The 13,338-nt window shown below is 42.8% G+C and overlaps 1 protein-coding gene across 1 annotated transcript in view; it reads right to left on the reverse strand.

Annotated features, from left to right (window-relative positions):
- The window catches only part of Bbs2 (Bardet-Biedl syndrome 2), a 34,427-nt gene that overhangs the window by 2,063 nt on the left and 19,026 nt on the right, over window positions 1–13,338 (reverse strand). Inside the window, exons 8-16 of the mRNA XM_027405614.2 lie at window positions 12,310–12,445; window positions 12,086–12,225; window positions 11,228–11,372; window positions 10,972–11,143; window positions 9,831–9,960; window positions 8,118–8,249; window positions 6,261–6,398; window positions 5,421–5,533; window positions 535–683 (exon numbers count right to left, since the gene is read on the reverse strand). Coding sequence (XP_027261415.1) covers window positions 535–683; window positions 5,421–5,533; window positions 6,261–6,398; window positions 8,118–8,249; window positions 9,831–9,960; window positions 10,972–11,143; window positions 11,228–11,372; window positions 12,086–12,225; window positions 12,310–12,445 — 1,255 coding nt within the window. The remainder of the gene's footprint in view (window positions 1–534; window positions 684–5,420; window positions 5,534–6,260; window positions 6,399–8,117; window positions 8,250–9,830; window positions 9,961–10,971; window positions 11,144–11,227; window positions 11,373–12,085; window positions 12,226–12,309; window positions 12,446–13,338) is intronic.

Genomic DNA, 13,338 nt, shown 5'->3' on the forward strand with positions numbered 1-13,338 from the left:
AGTAATGTAAATATCTGATATCTGATACGAAATCCCTGTAAAAGGGTCAAGGGGTTGTGACCCACATGTTGAGAATCACTACTTTAGCAGCTACAGCAAGATCTTAGAAAAGGAACTTGGGTCTTTATTTCTTTTGTGTTTAATTTTCTTTTTTTTGGGGGGGGGGGGGGCGTTGAGACAGGGTTTCTCTACGTAACTTTGTAGACCAGGCTGGCCTCCAACTTTACAGAGATCTGCTTGCCTCTGCCTTCCAAGTGCTGGGATTAAAGGCCTGTGCCACCATGCCCCACAAGGCTTTTTTTTTTTTTTTTTTTTTTTTTTTTTTTTTTTTTTTTTTTTTTTTTTTTTTTATCTCTCTGTTGAAAACTAGAGTCCTCAGTCTGAGTGGGAGAAACCTGGGTGCAGCCGGCTCTAGGGTGTTGAAGGCAGGCTACTTTAGGACCCAGTGTAAGTTTTTATAATGCATCCACAATCTTCCATAATCCTCATCTTTCAAAACATCACAGACAAATCGCGGTGCCAAGAAAGACTCACCACGTAGACGGCCTGCTCTTTGGATGGCTTGGTTCACTGCCTTCAGGTTTCCTAGCAGTTCTGTGTGGTTATTACATCGAATCTTATATCCACTTAGCAAATCTTTATTAAGGTCATAGAGTTCCATATAACGATTCTTCATTGTTTTCCTGTGTAAATCAGTAGAAATCTAACATTAACACTTAACAGATTTTTAGTCACATAGAAAGGGGGGGGAGAAGGAAAAAAGAAAAAGAAAGAAAGAAAGAAAGAAAGACAACAGTCAGGCACGATGACACACATCTGTTAAATCCAGCACTTGGCAGGCTGAAGGAGACTGTAAGTTCAAAGCCAGTCTGAGCCATTAGTGAGATGCTGTCTCAGAAAAACAGAAGGAAGGAAGGAAGGAAGGAAAAAGACACCTTTTTGTATTTTCATTAATACACACTAACTGACTGAGATTTGCTTTGAAAACATCCAAAAGTTATCATCAAACTGTCCTTTTTCTTCCAGATAATAGAAAACAAGCAAGCTTTCTGAGTAATGGTCCATGGTTTGCTCAGATTTAGAGTTCACCCCCCTGGGCTGTGAGTAGGGGAAAGTCAGCAAGGCAGTAGCTGACTTTAAGCTTAGTAATTAGTAACTTATTAGATAAGGAGGCCTGTTAATAAAATATTTCTAGAGAACAGACTCAGACTTATAAAGTTAGAAACACACGGACCAGTGAGATGACTCGGTGGAGAAAGCTCCTTGCTACCAAGCCTGATAGTCTGAGTTCAATCCCCAGAGCCCACATGATAGAAGATCCAGCTATTCAAGTTGTCCTCCGACCTCTACACAACACACAGTAGCATGCACACACACAAAGGGAAATGAATGTAAAAGAAAAAAATTAAAAATACAACAATATTCCTATACAACAATGAAAATGATTTAAGTAAAACTGTTGAACTGGAACTCAGAGCAGTGCTGAATACAAAAATGGTAGTTTCTCTGCCAACTTGGCAGCTTCTTATAATATAATGCACCTTTAGTTTTCTCCATACTTCTGTGTAGTTGTTTGTTTTTACTCTTTTGGCTCTTTTTTGGGGGAGGCTACCACCCACCTCCCAAATAAATACATGGAGGCTTATTATTTATGAATGCCTGGCCTTGGCTTATTTCTAGACAGCTTTTTTTTTTTAACTTAAATTATCAGGTCTATCTTTTGCCTCTGGGCTTTTTACCTTTCTCTATTTCTGTGTATCTTTTCTGTCCTTATTCCGTGTCTGGCTATGTGACTAGGTGCCTGGCCCCTTCTTTTCTCACTCCTTGATCTCCTTCCAGATTTCTCCTATTTATTCTCTCTGCCTGCAAACTCCACCTATCCTTTCTCTTGCCTTGCTATTGGCCTTTCAGGTCTTACTAGATCAATCAGGTGTTTAGACAGGCAAAGTAACACAGCTTCACAGTTAAACAAATGCAACATAAAAGAATGCAGCACATCTTTTCATCATTAAAACAAATGTTCCACAGCATAATCAAATGTAACAAATCTTAAAATAATATTCCACAACTTCTGGGTTTTTTGTTTGGTTGGTTGGTTATATTTTCATACAGGGTTTTTGTATACATGTAATTTTTTGAGACAGGGTTTCTCTGTGTAACCCTGGCTGTCCTGGAACTCACTCTTTAGCCTCTAACTCAGAGATCTGCCTGCCTCTGTACCACCACTGCCTTGCTTAGACATTACTTCTCTTGGAATAGGACTGCTGGTTTATACAGTTAAGTATGTAGCAAGGTTAGAAAAGGAACTGAAGGATTTTTTTTCCCTTAAACAGAAGTGTTGAGCCAGTCATTGGTGGCGCACGCCTTTAATCCCAGCACTGGGGAAGCAGAGGCAGGCTGATCTCTGTGAGTTTGAGGCCAGCCTGGTCTACAGAGCAAGTTCCAGGATAGCCTCCAAAGCAATACAGAAAAACCCTGTCTTGAAAAAACAAAAAACAAAAAACAAAAAACAAAAAAAAAAAAAAAAAGCTATATGTGATGTGATGGTATGAAGAAAAGGTAAAACTCCCTGGAGAAGAGGAAAAGGTATCCAACACAGGCCCAAAGGAATAAACATCCCACATCTTGATTTTAGCAGTAATCAGAGAAGTTTCTGTGAATTATTTTCTATATGAATATTACAAGCTATATGTCATCTATATTTATATAAATTAAAACATGCATGAGTGCATGTGTGTGTATGTGTAAGAGAGAGAGAGAGAATAAGAGATACTGCAAGAAAGGCACAGATGATTCTGAGAAGAACATGGAAGTTTGTGGACACTTCATTCCTCCAGGAGCCTCAACTGTGCAAAACCAAATGCTAAGGACATCAATATCAGACAAACAAAAGCATAAACTGGAGACTCAGAAGTCGTTGGCCATCAAAAGCAAAACTCTTACTTCAATTTATAGGACACATCTGGAAATTATTATTATTTATTTATTTGTTTTATTTATTTATTTTAAGACAGACTGGATGTCCCCCGGAACTCACTCTGGTCTGGTCTTGAACTCAGTCCACCTGCCTCTGCCTCCTGGGATTAAAGGCATGCTTCACCACCACCATCTGGTCTGCTGCTCAGCACAAGAACAGTTTTAGAGACAAGTCAAAAACAAAAACCGCCAAGTGGCTGATACCAAAACGAAAGAAGCCTCAGAGCACTCCTGAGAAACAGGACTAGAAGGAAAAGCTATCTCATCATGTATACCGGGCTAGCATAACACCATTTTAATGTCACTTCCAAAATTAATAAATTTAAAACTAGGGCTGGAGAGCTGGCTCAGAGATTAAGAGCACTGACTGCTCTTCCAGTGGTCCTGAGTTCAATTCCCAGCAACCACATGGTGGCCCACAACCATCCATTATGAGATCTGGTGCCTTCTTCTGGTGTGCAGATATACATGGAAGCAGAATGTTGTATACATAATAAATAAATAAAAATCCTAAATAAATAAATTTAAAACTAGTAATGCCTTTTCTCCAGAATTTGAATCACCAAAGTTGCCAAGAGCAAACAAGCTCAAGTGGCTAAGGAGGATGAGCATGAGCAGCCCTGTAGTCCCACCCCCACCTTCACCCAGCCCCTGCCACACCCACACCCCCTCCAACCCCTGTCCCTCACAGGATGTCCAAGGCAGGAGGACTGAGTGTGAGGCTAGCCTCACAAAACCTATACTGAAAACAGAAGTACTGTGTGGTCCAGCAGCCTACTTCTGGGTTACTATCCTGAAGAATTCGATCAGGATTTCAAAGGCTAGCACCCTGAATGCCGGTTTACAAAGCAACACACAGTGAGAAAGCCCATAGGCGATGAGAGAAAAACAGCTTACTCAGCATCCAAGAAGAAGGAAACTGTAAGATGCAATGGGGTTGAACTTTGAGAATCTATGAAATAAGCCAACCCCAAAATGACAAATTCTACATGATGCCACTTCTATGAGGAATCTATAAAACTGCCAAAAAAAAAAAAAAAAAAAAAAAAAAAAAAAAAAAAACGATAGAATCAACAAGTAGATTGGGAGCTGGGGAGAGGGGGGAAAATGGGGAGCTACTAATTGTTGGGGGCACAGAGGACCTTGTGCTCACAGAGAAGCACTAAGAGAATCAGGAATGCTAATTACACAGGGCGCCTTCTCAATCGAGGAGATAAAATCAAATACCTGCCTGCATTCCATCCAGAAAGCCAAGAGTGGATTTTGTTAACGACCTGGTGACCTCTTTGCTCTAGGAAGTGACAGACCTCAGCCATCTTTTGCTACAGAGACAGACCCCAATTCCTCAGACTGATCGTCTCAGACTCTTTCCTCCCTAGACCCATCCTTAGGGGAGATGTCACACGTACTCTATGGCCTGCTGACCTATATGCTATCGGCCAGAGACCACGCTAGAGTCTAGGCCTTTTACCTACAGATCCCATCCTCATGGTCTCATGTACTTTGTAAAGGCGTCTTTATGTAGTCACACCTTCAGCTTTATCGTGTACCTTGAATTGGACTGATTGGACTGAGTGTTGTCTGGAAACCTTTACCCCAAACTGTACTGTGTTTTAAATATGCTGACAATGAACTACCTGTCTCCCCGAAGTCTGATCTAAGTTAACGAAGCCAATCTGCACCAGATTTTCATTCTTAACTCTTCATGTGGTTCAACTCATTGCTCTACTGATGAATCTCATAACCTCCATTACTGTTGATGTTACTTTGGATTTCCATTTGGGGATTTGCTATGATTTTGATACAGTTTAAGTGTGCCCTCCAAGGGTCCTTAGTGTGTTAATATTAAGAGGTAGTAGGACCTTTTAAAGATTATAGTACAAGGTCATTAGGCCATGAAGGATGCTGCCTTTGAAAAGAATTAAGGAGGTCCCATTGGATCCTAGTTATTTTTCTCAAGAGAGCTGCTATAAAAGAAAAAGATCAGTCTGTCTGCTTGCAGGGTTGCTATGCATTTCCTGCTCATGCACCATGCCGTGATGCCATCCACCACCTGGCAATACAGTCAGGAAGGCCCTCACCAGAACCAGGGCAGCATTATGGGGACTTTGAGTCTCCAAAAACTAAATAAACCACCTTTCCTTATACGTTATTCAGTCTTAGGCATTTTGTTATAGCAATGGGAAGCAGACAAATACAAGATTTTTTTTATAAACAATGTCTTTATGAATATTGTGTAAATATGCTAGCTATAATGAGCACAAATTTCTCTAAGCCTTACACTTAAAGCGCAATTGCTGGATCACAGAGTACATTTTCAGCCTTACCAATAATGCCAACTTAGTAACTGAATCCATTTAGACTCCACCCCGCAGCATGTCAGCCCTTGCCCCTCACTGCTCTCCTTTGACTCTGCACTTGGCCCAGCTATGGCAAATACTCACATGTCCCTCATCAGACGCGCATCCTCAGCTCTGACAAGCAAACTCCTGATGAGATTAGAATTATCAGCCATGTCGGCACTGAGCTTTTGATGCACTGAATGGTACTCATCCACCTGTAGACCAAGAGCACTCAGACATTAATAAGGCTTCATATGCTCCTGAGAGCCTGGAAAACTAAGACACTGCCTGCCATACACAGGGATTCCTCCCTCCTCCCCATTTAGTTAGATCTTCTTAAGTACCTCTACACTCATCTCCTTTTAATGATGATACCCACGGTTAGACCTTCCTATGTCAGCATCAAGAGTCCAAGCAACATACATAAGGTTTTAGTGATTCCTGGTGATAACGGTGGGGTTTTGGTTTCTGTGAGGGTCTTCTCCGTAGGAGGAGGCAGTGTAATACTATGCACTGAACCTTGGGCACCACGTGCTCCACCACGAAGCTGTAGCCCCACCCCAAAAGTGACGTTTCACCCTGCAACGGACCATAATCACTCTTTTTCTTTTTCAATTTTGAATTTGGGTTTTAGAAAGCAATGATCACAAGACCAAAGTGGAAACGGCGGATTAGATGGACAGAAAGTAGCGATGGGATGCGTGCTTGAAAGAGAATCCTCTGGACCCAGGAAACACATGGGCTGGAGAGGTGGCCACTTTTACAGAACCCCACTTAAGGAATTCACCAATGGTCATCTAAGGTTTACAGAATTCTTTAGAACATGATAATCATGTAGCCTATGCAATGCAGGTATGCATGGGTACATGCATGCACACATGCACATCTTCTCTCATTTTTTTAAGAAAAGTATTTCCAGCTCTGAGGCTGCCATGGTCTCACCTTCACCAGTATTTTTCGTAATTCCTCAAAGTAGACAGGGAAATCTGCTTCTACTTGAAGGTCTTCAATAGCAAAAAAGGATGCCATCGACTGGATGATATCACCAGCCAGATCAATATCATCAGTATTGACAGTGACCTACCCAGGGGAAAAGGACAAGTTTAGCACCCTCACACACAGATGAGTAACAGCACCTGACTTTCTCCAGGGTCCACAAAATTCTTTTGTTGTTGTTTTTGGTTTGGGGGGGGTGTTTTGTTTTGTTGATTTCGGTTTTCTTTTTCTTTCTTCTTTTTTTTTTTTGTTTTGTTTTGTTTTGTTTTGTTTCAAGACAGGGTCTCTCTGTGTAGCCTTGGCTGTCCTAGAACTGACTATGTAGACCAGACTGGCCTCAAACTCACAGAGATCTGCCTGCCTCTGGCCCGCCTCCCCCTGAGTGCTGGGACTAAAGGCAATGCCACTATTGCCCACACACCATTCTTGAGGATTTGTTTCTGTGTAGTGATAAAGTCAGGCTGTTTTGGGGAAATTATAAACCATAGTCATTATTACTTGCAGCTGGCTAAAAGGTCACTCCTCTGCCCTTATAAGCGAAATGCAACATTAGTCAAACAGTTAAAACGATTCTGTGCCATTCAAACCTAACCTCCCAAATGGCTGGGACTATAGGTCACACCAGTGCACCTGCCTTTGTTACCAAGAGAAACATAGCAAACAGCTCAACAGGAAAAAGATGGCATCCTTGTGAACAGCTAGAAAATAAGTGATTTCTGACATTTTTCTGTTTCTGTCTAATGACAGAAAAATGCCTTCAGTGGTTATGGAAGCTGGAGGCAACACAATGAGGACATCAATCAAAGAGGGAACGTTCAATCAGGAACGGCAACTAACTGCCTCAGTTTCTCCAGTGGATGTCTGCTGGATGTTCTTACATCCATTTGATGGTACTACCTTGATATGCTCTCTCAAACAGCTACTCTACTCATCTCTGCTGGATGTTGTAAACTCCTGATCTGATGTTTTGTTACCATTTACTGCTCTCTCTGCTGCCTGCTACTGATTGTCCCACTTTTGCTTGCTACATACTCAACAAACTTATTCATTCAAAATAAAAAACAATTATTAAAAAAGCACAGCTATAATGGACCTTACAGAATAGTGCCTCTCTATATTCCCAGCCATCACAGTTTGCTTGTTTGTTTGAGATAGCCCAGGCTTGGGCTCACAGAGATCCACCTACCTTTGCCTCCTGAACCACCACACCCTGCTCCTCACCATTATTTTTAATTGTCAGCTCGACACAATCCAGAATCAACTGGAAAGGAACTTTAGGAGTCTGGACAGGAGAGCCTGTGGGCATGCCTACAAGGGATTTCCTCCGTCGGGTTAACTGTAGTGGGAAGGCACACCCTGAAATGTGGGCAGCACCAGTTCATGGGCTGGGGCCTGGGCTAAAGGAAAAAGAAAGGGCAGCGTGTGTTAGTTCTTCCTCTGTGTCTTGCCTGGGGATGTAAATGTGGCCAGTTGTGTTAACGTTGCTCCACACAATGGACTGTGGCCTGGAACTAAAACAAAACAAATCCTTTCTCTTCTAGATTGTTTTTGCCAGCATATTTTGTCATGGTAACAAAAAATCAACTGAAACACCAATTCTTCCCAAATTATATATAGAAGGAATGAAAGCAAAGAAGGATACAGAACACTGCTGCACTAGAGTGAACCCCCGGGGTCTTCAATGACACTGATACACTGGGTTGGGAAACTTGCTTCTGTGATCTCGACAGTGTGTTTCACTTTGCACATGGATAGTCCAACAGAAGCATAGCAGAAGCCTATGCTCATGGCACCACACATTACCTCACCACTTGATTTTATTTTTATGTAGAGCTGGCCACCGTTTCGTAAAGATGTGAAACAGGCATGAAATGGGACATTCTGAATGTTATTGTCTTCTGGCAACAGAAAGTTCTGGTTGAGCCAAGTGACCATCTATAAAGTGAATAGAACAAAGTGCACTTCAGTTTTTAAAGTACAGTCATTGTGGAAGGAACAGTTTAAAAACAATTACACACAGGTCAAGTGCGTGAGAATCATACTCCCTTCTCCCTCAGTGCTGGTCTTCAGCAGCAGTCATACTTACGGCTGGTCCCACAGCAAGCTCAACTGGAGGGTACATCCTCCTTAGACATAATCTTACATGTAGTATAGAGGACTGTAGCAGGCGCAGTTTCTGTTTATCTGAGTTTTTCTGTAGGTAGACAGGACTGTCTACACAGGGCTGCTCCACTCCACTGTGTGACTGTTTTTGATTAAGTACACAGGTGCACTCAGATACTCGTTACCTGCATACAGTTTGGTGGTAATACTTCACAGTGGCTTGCAGTCCCACTACCAGGAAAGAATTCCCCTTCCTGTACTTCCCCAGGAAGTATGGGCTCAGGTTTGACAGGGAAAGCACAAGCAAGTACTGTATTAATAAGAAGAAAGAGTTCTGATGCGCAGCCACAGTTACAGTCCACTGCCACAGATGTTAAGCTTATAAGGCATTTTACACCAGTCATGGAATCTTTCAGGGATCCTTATGAAGTAGACAATACATTATAGATAAGGAAACTGAAAGTGGTGAAGGGAAGTCTTCAAATCACTAAAAATGTAGTTAAGGTAGCAGTTAAGCTAAAATGTCCCCACCTCCAAATCCTCTTTGCATCTTCTCTCCTTGAGACATTTCACTATGCAGCCCAGGCTGGTCAGGAATTCCTGGGCTCAAGTGATCTCCTTCTTGCAAGGAGCTGGGAATGCAGATGCACAGTGCTACCCTAAACCTCTCTCCGTTTCATCCAAGGCTTCTCTTGAAACACGAAGTCAAGACAACTAATACCATAACAAATGAAAGGAGGAAAATTAAGAATAGGAAAAATCTATTGTAACTGGTGAGGGGAAGTGTGTGTGTGTATGTGTTTGTGTGTGTGTGTGTGTGTGTGTGTGTGTGTGTGTGTGTGTGTGTGTGTGTGTGTGTGTGTGTAACTTTCAGAGTTCAGAAGAAGAAATGTGTGAGTGAATTTTGAGCTTTTTTGAGACAGAGTCTCACAATTCAGCCCAGGCTGGCCTGGGATTTATGACATAGCCAAGGCTGTTCTCAACTCATAACCCTCTTGCCTCTGAAGTTCTGGAATTGCAGACAGGCCTATGCTACCACACCTAAAACCAGTAATGTTTTATTAAACATTATTAGCCAGTGCCGGCAAGATGGCTCAGTCAGTAAACCATGTCAGCCTGATGACATGAGTTTGACTCCTAGAAGCCATGGAGGAAGGAGAGAATTAACTACATAAATGTTGTCCTCTGACCATCACACTCACACCATGGCATGTACAGATATATCACACAATCATAAATACACACACACACACACAAATAATAAAGCTTAAAAGTTCCTTAGAAAACTCCACACCACATAGTTCCTGTTCACTGCTACCAGCATGACAGTCACATTTCTCCCTTCTACAGAGTGACATTAAAAGGACTCTAAAGTGCAAACTACAAACTAAAAAAAAAGATCACACTACTCACCCTCTGTGACCTCTCTGCAATGATAAAGTTCACGTAACTGGCGGGCTCACTAGCCGAATCTGGGCTGGTCATCGCATACATGGTGAATCGGGGGATCTGTCTTGTCAATTCAAATACATGGAACTGGGTGCTATAGCCAACAATGAACACAAGAGAAGTGTTTGGTGTAGTATTAATCTGTACTCCCCACCCCTGCAGTTTTAAAACAGGGTCTCATGTAGTCCAGCCTGGCCTTGAACTCCTGATCTGTTTACCTCTGCCTCCCGAGTACTAGGATTACAATACACCACCATGCCTGACTCAAAACTGTGCTATTTCAAAGTAAGGGCCCAGAAAATAAACTCACTATTGGGTCACCACCAACTGATATCTACGGTTACACTGAACAAAGAGAGGAAAACTTGAGGGTTAAAATTCTGTAGCAATTAATAGGGTTGAGATTTAGAAATAATGTAAGTCGTCCACGTATTCACACATTTATGCACCAAGGTTTTATAACATCCTGAGAGAATAAAAAAAAGCCTTTGATTTTTATTGACAAATTTTGTTGATGCTATTTTTATGAAACAGGGTCTCATAAGTTGCCCAGTATAGCCTTGAATTCTCCTGTAGTCCAGGCTGGCCTGGAATTTCTGATCCTCCTGCTTCAGTGGGATCACAAGCCTGCACCACCATGCCCAGCATGAAAAGGTCTTTATCTTCAACAAGTGTAGTGGGCTTTTCCCACTAGCTCCAATGCTGCACCTCATACAAACATCTCCCACCCCTCAGAGTGTTAGTGGCCAAACTACATTTAACTGATTATCAAATTATTCTTCCATGTGTGGTCCCAAGGCTCAAACCCATGCTAAGCATAAATTCTACCACTGAGTTTCATCAAAACTCAAGCAAGTAGTGAAAGTGTTTGTGTCCCTGAGATCATCTGATTAAAAAATTAAAAATAACCCTCTGAAACTTACATGCCTCTTTTTTCTTTAGAAAGAATTCAAATTAGGAAAATAAAAGGTCATGGGGAAAGCCTGGCTTGTGGGCAGGTCCTTCAATGGCGTCTCTGGTCTGACAGAGGGTAACTGTAATAGCAAACCAACCCATCTTGCCCTCGTAAGTCTCTATGGAAGTAACCTGTGACAAAAAGGGTCACCTGCTTCTGTAACCCACGAAGATTTTCAAGTGCAGATCCACAGGGACATCTTTGGGAGGTGTAATTGGGACACGGATGGAGCTAGAAAGGTTGTGAGTGCTAGGGTGAACCACATGGCTTTCACCCACAAAAATTCCCTCTGCAAAAATTAATACTGCTCGGATGATGGTATCTGGGAAGAGAAAGAAATGACATTTTAGGAACTACTCCAAGGCAGCACAGGCACCGACCAGAACCATCTATAGTAGTGTCTTACCATTGGAAGTGGAAATGCGTAATTCTGCATGGGCTTCTTGTGTATCATTCCCCAGATTGACTGAGAGGGCAGTGTGGAGCTTGGTATTGGCTGGGATTATGCCTTTCTGTCCGTCAGCCTCATTCGGGGGACTGCTCAGTTCTGCCTGTAAAACATCACCCCCCAACTTCAGTTTAGTCACTCTCAGAAGGAAAGTCCAAGTTAAATACTACAGCTATTTAGCTTCAGGACAGACTTCCCCTCCCCTACCAATCTGGTCTTTGTGACTCCTCTAAAACCCGCTCAGCCTGTTAGTACTCCTTTGTTGTATCTGGCTCTGTGAGAAATAGCCATGCCTTGTCCCCATCTGTGTCCACTGCATCTCATCATGTCCTTTACAAATGTGCCAGTCTGTCTATCTCTCTCTCTCATCTCTATTTCTCCGCTTAAAGACATTTTAGTTTAAATTTTAACTAGGTGACTATGTGTGGGGCAGGGGAGGTCTGTGGACGTTTGAGTGCAATGTCTGGTGAGTCCAGAGAGGACAGAGAATCTCCTAAAGCTGGAGTTACAGGCAGCTGTGAACCGCCTGCTGTAGGTGGTGGGAGCCAAACCTCTGTGTCCTTTATTTGAGACATGTAATCTGGGCTAAACTCAGGAGGCTCCTCTCAGCCTCTGAGTCCTGGGATTGCACCATGTGCCACCATGCCCAGCTCTCATGCTTCTTTATTCTAGCAGTGGCCAAAAGGCTGAAGCAATCTGCACGTCTGCAGGTGGCCAAGAGGGCCCAGCACTGACCCTGGCCCTCTCCCACATGTGCAAACCATTCTGGCTAGTCCTGGCATTGTCAGACTCCACGCCCCCTCCGCAGAGCCGCACCTTGGTGTTCTCCTCATAGTTTCGGAGTTCCAGCAAGAGATTCTGCTTCTTCTGACTCAGCTCTCGGATCAGGTCCTGCTCCACACTTGTGTCCAGGAGGTGCCCCTTCATCTCAGCTGTGCCTGGCAGGTAGCCTCGGACTGAACAGAGGACAAGACCCTAAGCACAGCCACTTCTGCTTTTGAAATTTTGACTTTTCAAGGATTTTTCTTATCCCAATTTACTTTCCCCATCCACTGAGCAGCAGATTAATTGTACATGGCCATCCATCCGGTAATCTCCCTCTACCACACCAGCAATCGAAGAAGAAAAGTTGTCTTTAAATATGACCTCCCCAGTCCGGTCACTTCGAGCATCAACCTGAAAATAAAAGAAGAACATAAAAGTCACTTATCCTATAGTTTAAAAACAACAGCAACAAAAAAGGCTAGCTTTACAATTTACTTATCACTCGGGAGGATCCACGCAGGGTTATCCTCAGCTGCATATGGTCTAGCCATCTCAAGGTATCTTTCATCCTTCACTTTGTGAGATAGTCTCATTATGTAGCCCAGGCTGGCTTGAATTCAAGATCTTCCTTCATCTACCTCTTAAGTGCAAGAATTATAAGCACATATCACTATGTCTGGCTCTTGGTAATACCTCCAAATTCTTGACTCAACCATAATTTCTGTGCCCCAAGAATGGAGTTGGCTAGGATCTTAATGTTTGCTTCTCCCCAAAATTTATACATTGTAACCTTACCCACAAGATGGTACTATAGTACCATTGGAAGGTACCCTCGTGTGGGATTAGTGCTCATGTAAAATGCCCCAAAATCCAGGTGTGGTGGTGCACACCTAGAATCCTAGCAGGTGGGGGGGGGTTGAAAGCAGTGTGGGCTGTACAGTTTCCCAAGCCAGCTTAGGCAACATTAACAAGACCATATCTCAAAAACAGAACAATAAATGATATTTTTAAAAACACCCCCTTCCCTGGGAAATCCTGCAGTGCCTTCTGCTGAGTGAGGTTGCAGTGAGAAGACAGCCACCTACAAGGAAGCAGCCCTCCCCAGACACCAAACCTACTGCACTGAGATGTTAGAGTCCCCAACCCAGGAAGAGGAAATGAATTCCCACTGCTTGCAACGTACCCAGGTAATGTTATTTGTTACCACAGCCTAACGGAACAAACATAATCAGTGTTTGAAATGTCTTAGTAAGTAATGACAACATAGTCTTCCCTTACAAGAGCCAAGGACAAGATGGAACAGA

This window comes from Cricetulus griseus, chromosome 3 (genome assembly GCF_003668045.3).
Source record: "Cricetulus griseus strain 17A/GY chromosome 3, alternate assembly CriGri-PICRH-1.0, whole genome shotgun sequence".
Taxonomy (NCBI): Eukaryota; Metazoa; Chordata; class Mammalia; order Rodentia; family Cricetidae; genus Cricetulus; species Cricetulus griseus.